Genomic DNA, 12,906 nt, shown 5'->3' on the forward strand with positions numbered 1-12,906 from the left:
CCTGCTTTTGAGACGTTGAATTGAACAAGCGCGCATCAGAGCGCCAAAGACATCTTTAGGTATTTTTTCATACATTTTCAACAAGTGCAAATCCTCAAGGCTAAAACGTGAGATTAATAATTTATCAATTGGCCATTTGGATTGTAAGATATTTTCTCAGCATTATATCAGATCAAGGTAAGTTTGTCATGTTTTTACATTATTTTATTTTAAAAAATTAAAACATATTAGAATGAAGTAGGTTATCATTAAATTGTAGCAAATTATTATTGATATCTTGCCATAAATATACAAAGTTGTTAATTGTAACTATTGTAAGGTTTTGTTGTTAAATTTAAGTTAAATTAAATTACCAGCTAGCTATAAGCATCTTCATATTTTTTTAAAAAATAATTGAAACACTTAAATTAAATCATCTCAAATGTTATCTGATTTGGCACAATTCATTCATTTGTCAATAGCCTAACTCTATTTGATCACGTTTTGAGTCGTTTATCATAAATTCACTCGACATATATAAGTTTATAACTGTGCCTTTGTCTCAGCATTTGTGTGGAGAGTCCCGTTTTATGGCTATAAACTATTACGTGTAGATAAGTAGCGCTAGACTGGCCTCCCTAATCACTTTTCACAAAAGTTCTATGACCTCCAGACAGTCAACATCGGAACAAGTAAGAATAAACATTGCAGGTCTTTCGCACATAATGTCATTAATAACAGTCTTTATTCTGGGATTACAAACCCATGCACTCCTTTTGTTAAGCAGTTTCTAATCAAATATCAACATTTGAAAGATCTCAACTACATGCAGCTATTGTTCCTACAATTTGTTTCCTACAAGTCACTGAATAGAACGTGCCATTACCACAGAGAGAAACTATTTCAATTTACCCCCTGACATACCTCAAAGGGCTCTGTTTTCAAATAGGGCTATCATTGTCCTTTTCAGCTTTGTTCATGTCGGGTGTATATTTTCTCCTTGTCAGGCTGTTGTCTGGTGGTATAGGGGGGAGCTTTAGCCATCGGAGCGGAGGGAGGACCATGCTGTCTCTAAGCTGTGCAGACCCCTGGCCCGAGGGCTCGGTGGGGCTGGAGGAGGAAGTGGTGACTGCCGCTGCTCATTCTGAGGAGCTGGACCTGGACGACAGTTCAGCCTCTGCAGGCTCCAGCAGCACTGGGGTCTCTGACAACCTGGATGACAGCCTGACCAGCCTGCAGTGGCTGCAGGAGTTCTCTATTCTCAATGCCAATGGGCCTCAACAGGCTCCTCTCTCCACTCACCACCAGCCTCACTTCTTCGGCCATCAGCAGCTGGGCTCAGAGGCTCCCGCTTCCCCTCTGGCTGGTGACCCTGCATCCATAGGGATGCCCCTCACCCCAGGCAAGCCCACAGCAGCAGCCTATTGTAGGATGCAGTCCCTGTCAGCCCTCCCTAGCCTTGTGTCCCATGGTCACTGCCCCGATGAGGTGGACTACAAGACAAACCCTCATATCAAACCACCTTACTCCTACGCCACACTCATCTGTATGGCCATGCAGGCCAGCAAGAAGATCAAGATCACCCTCTCCTGCATCTACAAGTGGATCACTGACAACTTCTGCTACTTCCGCCATGCTGACCCCACCTGGCAGGTAAATGTTGCTAAAGTCACACCCACACAAAACTTGAAAATGGCTCTAATAGTATGCTTTAGACTAGGTCCTGTGAGAGGCTCTCAGTCACGTTCGTAACTTGACTATGTCTCGAGCAGCCAGATAGTGAGAGACAGAGAGAGAGTCCTCTTCAGCATCTGCCACAGAGGGTTATGTGTGTTTTGGAGTGGGGCCAAGATGCAGCTTTGCACAGTTTTTCTTTAACAGGAAAGAGTAAGAGCACAGTTTTTCCAAAGTCTGTATATTGAGAGCTCTGGGCTGTCTGCCACACTCTGATCAAGCATTAGCAGCTATGGTTTATGGGAATTAAGGTCTCTCATGATACAAAGATGGCAGCAAATACTCCCGTAACTTACAAAGATTGTAGCAAATACTGCCTTGGACTTCCCCTTACTTGGCAGTAGGCATCTTGCTTAAGAAGACTTCATCCCCCACAACACACATTTTAGTGTGTGTTTTTAAACCAGTTACATTATTTTTCAGAAATAGCTCCCAGGTTTTCTGCTTGAGCAAGGAGAGGCAATGGGGAGTATGGGGAGGGGCAGTATGGCATCAAAAGTGCAGATTCCCCATCAAAGGGAAGAAATTCTCTGGAAAAAGTTTAATTTGCTGGATAAATGATTAATTAAGTCGTTAGCCATACTCCCCAGGTTCCAGAAGTTATACTAATTTCCTGAGCATTCTGTTATTGTAAGCCAGTGCATGGGGCAGATAATATTTAACAAAGGTCAGTAGGTCACTAGTTAGGGGGAGGGGGGCAGTGTTGAGCTCCTGATAAGGCTGAATGCAAGAGTACACAAGCTAATATATTTAATGGACCAGGACTGAATGTGTACTGCCATGTCAATCCTGTCCCCCTCATGCGCTATTTCAGAACTCCATCCGGCACAACCTGTCTCTGAACAAGTGTTTCATCAAGGTTCCGCGGCAGAAGGATGAGCCAGGGAAGGGGGGCTTCTGGAAGATCGATCCGCAGTACGCAGAGCGCCTCCTCAATGGGGCCTACAAGAAGAGGGGGATGCCCCCTGTCCAGATCAACCCTGCCCTGCAGAACAGGCTTAGGGCCAACTCCCAACCCCTGCCCAGGGGCCTCTGCAACCCCACAGGCAGCCAGAGTGGGCTGTGTGTCAATCCAGAGGCTCAGCAGCTCCTCAGAGAGTTTGAAGAGGCCACTGGAGCCGACCAGAACTGGGACCCCTGTCTGGCCGAAGGCACCATGCTGGGGGCATGGCCCATGAGAAAGGGAGGCCCTGGACACAAGAGGAAACACACACTGGGCTCCAGGACTGCCATGGTCAAAGTCCCCCGGCGCTCCAGCTCTCCTTTGCTGTCTGTGGAGGAGCATAGGGAACTGGGCTCCCTGAAGGGGAACTTTGACTGGGACGCCCTCCTGGATTCTGCACTGAGTGGGGAGCTGAGTCTGGACGGAGGAGGGTCCACTGAGCCCCATCCCCCAGGAGGAGGACCTGATGGTGCGGGGGACCCACATCTGCCCCCTGGAGGCCCCCGCGGGGACAGCAGACAGCAGCCACGTGCTGGCGGAGACCCAGAGGAGCAGCGGAGCAGACTTTGAGGAGACGTTCCTGGCCACAGCATTCCTGCAGAGCCCCTGGCCAGAGGAAGAGGAGCAGGGATCTACCAACTTCCTGTGCAGCTCCACAGTCAACCTGGAGCAGCTCTTTGACCTGGGAGACTCCCTCGGAGGGGACCTCAGCAGTAAGATAGAGTATCTTCTCTAAAGACATGTTCTCCAATTCTTTGGCCTTCAAGACTCGCTGACTATACTGTGATGATGACACTACTAGATTATTGTTTAAAAAGAGAGGCACCATATGAACTAAATGGACCTTTTACACATACACATTTTTTAAGATTTCTAGATTATGTTTTTTGAAATTGGTACAATAATGGATGACATCATTAATACCAACAGAGCAAAAATGCCACAATGAACTGCAGTATTCTAAATGATTACTGGACAAAAACTATATCAAACCTACTGTTGGGACCATGACATTGGATAATAGACATGATCAATAAGACTTCGCTCACAAAGAGAAACAAAATATTCCTGTCTGAGGACAGGAAAACCACCAATATGTCTTTGTTTACAGTCTGAATATATATGTGGTATTAAATGGATTGCAGGTTGACATGGATAGAGGAATTGTCATCCAGGCACAAGGTGAGCAACAGAACATTGGAATTGACATTTTAGAAATTTACATTTATTTTGCATTAGATGAAATTACAAAGTAAGACTTTACAGTGACTGTACTCTTTGAAAGTTATGGACAGTTTCGAGATGCAAGGCCAATAGCAAATGATGAGTTGAGGTGTTGTACCTGACAGTGATGCAACGTTTTAGCTGCTTAAGAATAGTTGGTTTAGCATGCTGAATATTTCATAAAGGTTTAGATGAATCCACCTCACAGGGAATACTATTATTTGTTGTGAAGATCTCTTATTATTGTTGAATGTATGCATGCAGACTTCCCAGAGAAGGTTATGGAATTATGCATCAGACTTCAGAATTTCAGTCCTGTACTGAATTTTCTACTGAAATGCTGAATGATCTGACTTTTAACGATCTGTGGATGCATTTGGATGAAATTCTGAAACTAGTGTCTATTTAATATCAATATACAATATCTGTAACTGAAGTGAAAGGAATACTATGATGATCAATGAAGATATATTTGCCAAATTACTACTAATTAGAAGAGTTTTAGACTTAAAATTGTTTTATGTGTGGGGTTTTCTATAATGACTACTTTCTGAATGCATTCTTTGAATAATGATCTTTTCACTTTAACTAAATGTATGCAGAACAATTTAAAAACAGGTTGTTTTTAGCAAGCTTTAGGATTGTCATATTATCAGCAGAGTGTAAATTTATATTTAATAATCATTAATTCAACTAATTTCAGTGAGTTAACCAGTTACAGAGAGCAGTAGAGGACAGATCTGGATGTCGTAAAGACAAGTTCATTCCAATGCAGAATAGCTCAAGGCAAGCTTCTCCTTTGCAATGGTTTCAGTGGCTTGTCAATGAATACCCGACCTTCAGGTTAGATGTGCAAAGAACAACACTTGGGACCAGAAGACCAGCAGTGTTAGAGGCTGGGTTTTCACCAAGGAAAGCTGATGGAGGCCTTTTGGTCAACAGAAGGAGACAATGCAAAAATGATGACATAAACAAACAGGAATTACATGAACAAATGTTGAGTTATGAGATACTCTCTTGTTTTGTTTCAAGTCAACCTTTACCTGGAAATTGCTTTCTTTGTCTTTCCTCTGGTCTTACTAAACCCAATCACATGGTTTCAAGACATGAGTGAGTGAGTCTTAAAGGTTGATTGATGGCACAAAAAAACAGTCAATTTTGAAACAGACATGGGGTGTACCTTTGGTGGTTATGTTCAAAGTGTCATTCTGGTCATGCATGCCGCGACCGACGTAGTTTGTTAGCTAAGATAGCCACTTTAGCTAGCCAGTGACTTCTCCAGTGTGTTGATGTCATTTCACAGGAGTTGTGTTTGGAAAGAAGCTGTAGAGATCGGTAAGAAATGGCCCTTCTGTAGCCAAATATCTTATTCCAGAAATTGTGGTTGTGTTTTTTAAGCATTAAATGACCTAGTATAATGGCACATTGATCAGTTATACAGTTTAAAGCCGCTATTTTGTGTTTTGCCCAAAGTCGACCTTTAACATGTATTAAAATGTGCTAATAGTCGTCATCTTGCAGAATAACTACTCCTGGTTTATTAGTGTTGTAAATCCACCATGAAGTCTAAAGTGCAATCAATGTACAGTGAGTGATACTTGGTCTATTTTACATTACATTGAAGGGTAGTAATGCAGTTTACTTAGTCAGACCCAGTTCATGGTTTAATGTGTGAGTACGGTATGAATACATTCTGATGGAAGGAAACTCCTTTAAAAGTGAATTACCTACTATATTTTGTCAGTTGTGTATTAGCTCTTCCAAAACATTTGTCATCCAATTTGACCCTATTGGCATCATACCTCAATATTTTTTATATTTTTTATGAAGATATGCATTCATGTGTGCATTCATACTCTGTTTATTTTTCTGTTTTCCTTGACAATAAAAAAACCCTTAAAACTTGAATGAGTTTACATAAATTTTGTACATCTGGGTGCGGTGCTTTTGAAGATTTCTAGCTGTCTTTCCGTCTTTTTCTCCCTGTCTCTATTTTGTCTCTGTATATTCCTGATTCCACCACATTAGTGTGTCTTCTGTGTGTGTGGTGTGATTAACGCTTGCCTTTCCTGCTCATCTCTTTTCGGGGTGACTGTGCTCAGGCAGTGGATTGGGGTCTTTCTCTGGCTTTTGTCTGTGCTCAGTCAGACACTTGTCCCCCAGGGCTCTGCTCTGTGCTCCTCTCACTGGGTCAGTGTGGGGTCCTAACAGGAACAAGTGTCCCACCTCCCATATCACTATCCTGTCTGTTCTGGACCACACCATCTTTCTCTACTTCCGAGGATTAGCTAGTACCACGTTCAGGGTACTTTATGAATATTTCCCTGTGGCGTTTTCAAATGAAGCCCGGTGTATAGCTAGCGTGTCATTGTGTCAAAGACTGAGACTGTCTTTACCACACGAATCCTCATGAGGTAATCAGGGAAAAAGTTGGAGAAATCCTATACCTCTGTATGGTGGACTGGACACCCAACCCTCCACGGAAGGTACGGTTCTCCATCTCCATCCGTAGTGCTCTGCTTGGGGAAAGGAGAGCTGACAGTCTGAGTTAGCCTTCTCCCCAGCCCAGCTCCACAGAGGCCCCCTGGACAGCAGTTATTACATGGTACATTTGTCTGTCCAGGTGAGGTAGGGTTCATAATTATAATGTGACAGGCTGGTTAGATGAGAGGCTGTTGGTAACATGATGCAGCCATTCTTCCCCAGCCACACTGATGGCTGCAGGGTAAGAGAGCTTTCCTGGTGAAATCACTAACCTCCCTGCCACTCGCTCGCTTGTCCCAACCCAGGAACGCTCCAAACTGAAAGTGCAAAAAGGCAACAACAGGAAAATGTGAATACCCAACGTATCTTAGAGTGTAAGAGATACATGTGCAAAGCTTCCATTTGTTTTATGTGATAAGCAAAAATGTAGTGAAAAACAAGTAGGAAAGGGAGAATATATATATATTTTTTATAAAAAAAGAAACATCCAGCTAGTTTAACAAGAGGACTCGACCCAGGAGGTCACAAACTGAAGAACATATCAGCCACTAGAACGAGGGCACCAGGGCGTTGCCTTCACAATGTATTTCTCCCCGTTGCCCCCACAACTCCATTGGTATTCAACCAGGCTGTGTACTGCAAAGGAGGGAGCGAGCCGCTGATGGCTTGGGCAGCTCTACTCGTGAGTTCAGCTTATCCATCGGCTCCAGAAAAGAGGGAAAAAGGGAAAAGTGTTAAGAAGAGAGGGGGAATACATCTTTTTTATCACACGGCCAATGAAAGGCTGGTCTCCAGGGTAACTGCTGGTGCCATTGTTATGTAGACTGGAGGGAGAATGGGAGAGTGTATGTTACTGGTCCCTGCAAGGCCCAGGGAGGGGTTGATTAGGGTTGTGGACGGATGGCGTGGAAAGAGAGGGAGGTGGACAGCCCGCTCAGATTTATTATAGTGGCGGTGTCAGTATCTTTGTAAAAGTGCACTTACCTTACTAAAGTGAACCTCTACTCACACCCCCTTCTGGGTGGGGAGGAGGTGGATTCACAGGTTCTGCCTTAAAACACTGCACTGTCTTGTTCGTTAACCCCCTTTTATACCCTGCCAGGGTATACTATGTATTGGAATAAGGCTCTTATGTTGTTCAGTCAAGTGAATGTCCTAGATAGTGCTCTGAATGGCCAATCATATGGGTAAAATAGATGCACTGTGCCATACACAGCACTGACAAGATAAGTGGATCACAACAGCCCACTTTATTTTGTACCGTATGTTGCTTGTTTTTCATCTCTGTTCAGTGGGTGTGTGGAGGCAGAAGTAAAAATGTGCCTTATCACATTTTCACTATGGTGCCTGAAAAATCAACAAGGTTACCTACACACACCATACAACACATCAGAAAAGCCCTTAAGTTTTATGCTGTGCTTTTGTGTTTATTTTACTATGCTCTGAAACAACCTCTAGAAACACATGTTTCAGTACAGGTTCACTGCTGTGAAATGATACAAAATACTGGTAAAAGAGGAATCTGTCAAAGGTCAAATAGAATCAAAGTCAATATTAGGCTGATGCCAAATGTGTTTGATATGTTGAGGTCAGGCGAATACTGTGGACCATTGTGAGAGGGATGTGTGGTGGTGAGTGTGTATTTGGTGTGACAGTGTGTGTTTGTGTTCTCCTCTGCTGCAGCAGTGTGGGTCGATGTCTCTTTGTCAGTGAGACACAGGCAGAGGGGTAATCTGACATCCATCAGCGGCTTAGTGAGCAATACACGCAGTGTGTAACCACAGGGAAACAATACCCAGGGAAACAGTGGGAGGGCCCAGCATTCATTACACAAGGCTGGGGAAGGTCTTTTGTAGGTGTTGAAGAAGACAGAATGAGACAGCAAATGATTGCAGTGACAAGGACATTTCTGGGGTTTTCCAGTAAACTTGAACCTTTTCCCCTATTGCTGAGAGAGGATGTTCCTAAGGGAGCTATCTTTCATAGAGGTTACTAAAATAGGTTACTAAAACCAGCTAGTCAGTTTAAGGGTGCCACGCTTTGCTGTTAGGAAGAGGGAACCAGTCGGTTGTACTAAAATGAATATGGGGGAAACAATAGCTGGCTCAAAGTGTATTTGTATTTATTATGGATCCTCATTAGCTGGTACCATGGCAGCAGCTACTCTTCCTGGAGTCCAGAAAAATTAAGGCAGTGGCCCAAAACATTACATTACACAACATATTAAGTGTCTACTACCACATATCTACAACACAAAATCCATGTGTATGTGTGTACAGTGCGTATGTTATCATGTGGGTGTGTATGCGTGTGTCTGTACCTGTGTCTCTTCACAGTCCCCGCTTTCCATAAGGTGTATTTTTATCAGTTTTTCCAATCTGATTTTACTGCTTGCATGAGTTAATTGATGTGGAATAGAGTTCCATGTAGTCATGGCTCTATGTAGTACTGGGACAGACCTCTACCCATCTTAGCTACTGTTACATCAATATGTTTTGACCACGACAGTTTACAATCCAGGATTACTCCAAGCAGTTTAGTCTCCTCAACTTCCACATTATTCATTACAATATTTAGTTAAGATTTAGGGTTTAGTGAATGATTTGTCCCAAAGACAATGCTTTATGTTTTTGAAATATCTAGCTTATTTCTTGACACCCATTCTGAAACTGACTGCAGCGCTTTGTTAAGTGTTGCAGTGATTTCACTTGCTGTGGTAGCCTACGTATATAGTGTTGAGTCATCAGCATACATAGACACACAGGCTTTACACAGAGCCAGTGGCAGGTCATTAGTAAAGATTGAAAAAGAAAGGGGCCCTAGGCAGCTGCCCTGGGGAATGCCTGACTCTACCTAGATTATGTTGGAAAGGCTTTCATTTTGGGCTGCAATCCCGTTAACGGGATGATATGACAACAGCCAGTGAAGGTGCAGGGCGCCAAATTCAAAACAACAGAAATCTCATAATTAAAATTCCTCAAACATACATGTATTTTATACCGTTTTAAAGGTATTCTTGTTGTTAATCCCACCAGTGTCCGATTTCAAATAGGATTTGCGGTGAAAGCACCACAAACGATTGTTAGGTCACCACCAAGCCACAGAAAAACACAGCCATTTTCCCAGCCAAAGAGAGGAGTCACAAAAACACAAATAGAGATAAAATGAATCACTAACCTTTGATGATCTTCATCAGATGACACTCATAGGACTTCATGTTACACAATACATGTATGTTTTGTTTGATAAAGTTCATATTTATATAAAAAAATCTGAGTTTACATTGGCGCGTTACATTCACTACTTCCAAAAACATCCAGTGATTTTGCATAGCCACATCGATTCAACAGAAATACTCATCATAAATGTAGATGATAATACAAGTTATACACATGGAATTATAGATATACCTGTCCTTAATGTAACCGCTGTGTCAGATTAAAAAAGCAAACCATGGCAATAATCTGAGATGTAGCTCAGAACAATCAAGTCAAAATAGACGCCATGTTGTAGTCAACATAAATCATAAATTACATGCTAAATATTCCCTTACCTTTGATGATTTTCATCAGAATGCACTCCAAGGAATCCCAGGTCCACAATAAATGCTTGATTTGTTCGATAATGTCCGTTATTTTTGTCCAATTAGCTACTTTTGTTAGCGCGTTTGGTATATATATCCAAACGCTCATTCTAGTCAGTGTTACGTTGGACAAAAACTTCAAAAAGTTATATTACAGGTCGAAGAAACATTTCAAACTAAGTACAGAATCAATCATTAGGATGTTTTTAACATTAATCTTCAATAAAGTTCCAACCGGAGTATTCCTTTGTGTCTTCAGGAGCCATGAAACACAGGTTGTGTAATGCGCGTGACCAGAAAATGGCTGACTGTCAGACACCTGTTTCATTCTGCTGTCATTCAGTCCCAAAACACAGTAGAAGCCTCATTCAAATTTCTATAGACGGTTGACATCTAGTGGAAGCCCTGGGAAGTACAACATCATTAATATCTCAAGGGGATTTCAATGGGAACTGTGTTGAGTACATACCAGCCTCAGATTTCTCACTTCCTGTTTTGATTTCTCCTCAGGTTTTTGCCTGCCATATGAGTTCTGTTATACTCACAGACATCATTCAAACAGTTTTAGAAACTTCAGAGTGTTTTCTATCCAATACTACTAATAATATGCATATATTAGCAACTGAGACTGAGTAGCAGGCCATTTACTTTGGGCACCTTATTCAAGCTACTCAATACTGCCCCCCAGCTATAAGAAGTTAAAGAACACCCTCTGTGTTCTGTTAGACAAGCCACAATATGGTAGGGGATGTAAAGCCATAACACATCGTCAAAATCGTGTGTATAGGTGGCAGGGAAGTCAGGCGCAGGAGAGTCAAACGGAGTGTAAAATGGAGTCTTTTAATGAATGTCCACGTAACATGCTCCATAACACTAATAAGAATAGAATATAAACAAACATGGGTACAAGGACCCGTTGCGCACCTATACAATAAACACAACACGGACAATAAACAATCTCTGAAAAAGGCATGAGGGGAAACAGAGGGTTAAATACTCAACAGGTAATTCATGGGATTGAAAACGGGTGTGTGGGAAGGCAAGACAAAACCAATGGAAAATGAAAAATTGATCAATGATGGCTAGAAGACCGGTGACGTCGACCGCCGAGCACTGCCCGAACAAGGAGAGGCAACGACTTCGGCAGAAGTAGTGACACACATACGTTTTTTTAGCAGAATATTATGATTGATAATGTCTAAAGCTGCACTGAAGCCTAACAAAACAGCTCCCACAACTTATTCTTTACTAGAGAGATCTAAGACAACAGCATAGCAAGGCAGCAACACATGACAACACAGCATAGTAGCAACACAACATGACAACAACATTTTAGCAACACAACATGGTAGCAGCAGAAAACATGTTACATTAGCTAAGTCATTTGTCTAAGTTCCGTACATGTTGAATGCCCTTCTCAATAAGTGTGCTGAAAATCTGTTGTTAATTTGTTTACTGTGAAATAGCATTGTATCTGGTCAAACAGCATTTTCCCTAAAAGTTTACTAAGGGTTGGTAACAGGCTGATTGGTTGGCTGATGATTTTTGCTTCCCTCCAGGCCTAAGGGCACACACTTTCCTGTAGGCTTAGATTGAAGAGATGGCAAATAGGTGTGGCAATATCGTCCGCTATCATCCTCAATCATTTTCCATCCAAGTTGGCTTGTCATTGTTGATAGACAACAATATTTTTTTCACCTCTTCCACACTTACTTTACGGAATTCAAAATTACACCTGTCTTTCATAATTTGGCCAGTAATGCATGGATGCGTAGGTTCAGAATTTGTTGTTGCCATGTCATGCCTAAGTTTGCTAATCTTTCCAATGACAAATCACTATGGTAGTTTGCAATATCAGTGGGTTTTGTGATGAATGAGCCATCTGATTTAAGGAATGATGGAGCAGAGTTTGCCTTTTTGCCCAAAATGTCATAAGGTGCTCCAAAGCTTTTTACTATCATTCTTTATATAATTCATCTTTGTTTCATAGTACAGTTTCTTCTTCTTTGGTTCAGTTTAGGTCACACGATTTCTCAATTTACAGTACGTTTGCCAATCGGCTGTGCAACCAGACTTATTTGCCATTCCTTTTGCCTCAACCCTCTCAACCATCAAATGTTTCAATTCCTCATCAATCCACAGGGATTTAACAGTTTTTACAGTCATGCTTATTAGTAACCGGGTGCATGCTTATTAGTATCTGGAATAAGTAATTTAATAAATGTGTCAAGTACAGCACCTAGTTGCTCCTCATTACAAACCACATTCTCAACATCGGAATAACTATAAAACTTATTGTATGACCTCTTATACACTATATTAGGCCCAGCCTTTAGAACTTTGGTTTTCCTAGATACTGTATGGCTACTATAAAGTGTATAAATGAATAATGTTAATAAACAAATGAAATTGCAATTAAAGTTCTGCATTAGGGTTAGCTGTACTAATCATTTTATAAATGTGCACCTGTCAAGAAGTGTTCCCTACTTGGACATAAGTGTTATGTGTCATGGTTCCTGTGTTTCCTAATTAGCATGTATGTTACGCTGTCCAGGTAACAGCCAGCAAGGTGAGTCACTCAGAAGAGAGAACAATAGTCCCGGAGATCTAGTCCCTCTGAAGCCGCTTAAAGCAGAATCAGTCTCAGTTTACACCTCTGTGTTCAACATCTCACATCATCGTTGTTCCCCCTTAGCAAGGAAGAAATGCATCTGACACGATGTGGCAAAAAATATACTGTGTAATGTTGGGAGGAATTAATGAATTGGTTGTAGCAGTGGAAGCTGGAGTGTGGGCATTCTATGGATTTCCCAGCAAGCCTTGCGGCAGTGATAAACTAAAGCACCCTGTCGGCCCTGAGCAGGTGACGCAGGGAGACGGAGAAGCCATTGTGGAGACAGACAATACAACAGCAGCGATGCACACCTTGGCCACATACCTCTGGAGGAAGTGACCAGGT

At 42.1% G+C, this 12,906-nt stretch overlaps 1 protein-coding gene across 1 annotated transcript; it reads left to right on the forward strand.

Annotated features, from left to right (window-relative positions):
- LOC118365611 (forkhead box protein J1-A-like) lies at window positions 1–4,124 on the forward strand. The gene is given in 4 exon segments (XM_035747975.2): window positions 1–177; window positions 987–1,632; window positions 2,528–3,079; window positions 3,081–4,124. Coding segments are annotated over 3 exon segments (1,455 nt in total). The 5' UTR covers window positions 1–177; window positions 987–1,041; the 3' UTR covers window positions 3,393–4,124.
- The last annotated feature ends 8,782 nt before the right edge of the window (window positions 4,125–12,906 follow it).

The sequence above is a fragment of the Oncorhynchus keta genome, chromosome 32 (assembly GCF_023373465.1).
Source record: "Oncorhynchus keta strain PuntledgeMale-10-30-2019 chromosome 32, Oket_V2, whole genome shotgun sequence".
Classification (NCBI taxonomy): domain Eukaryota; kingdom Metazoa; phylum Chordata; class Actinopteri; order Salmoniformes; family Salmonidae; genus Oncorhynchus; species Oncorhynchus keta.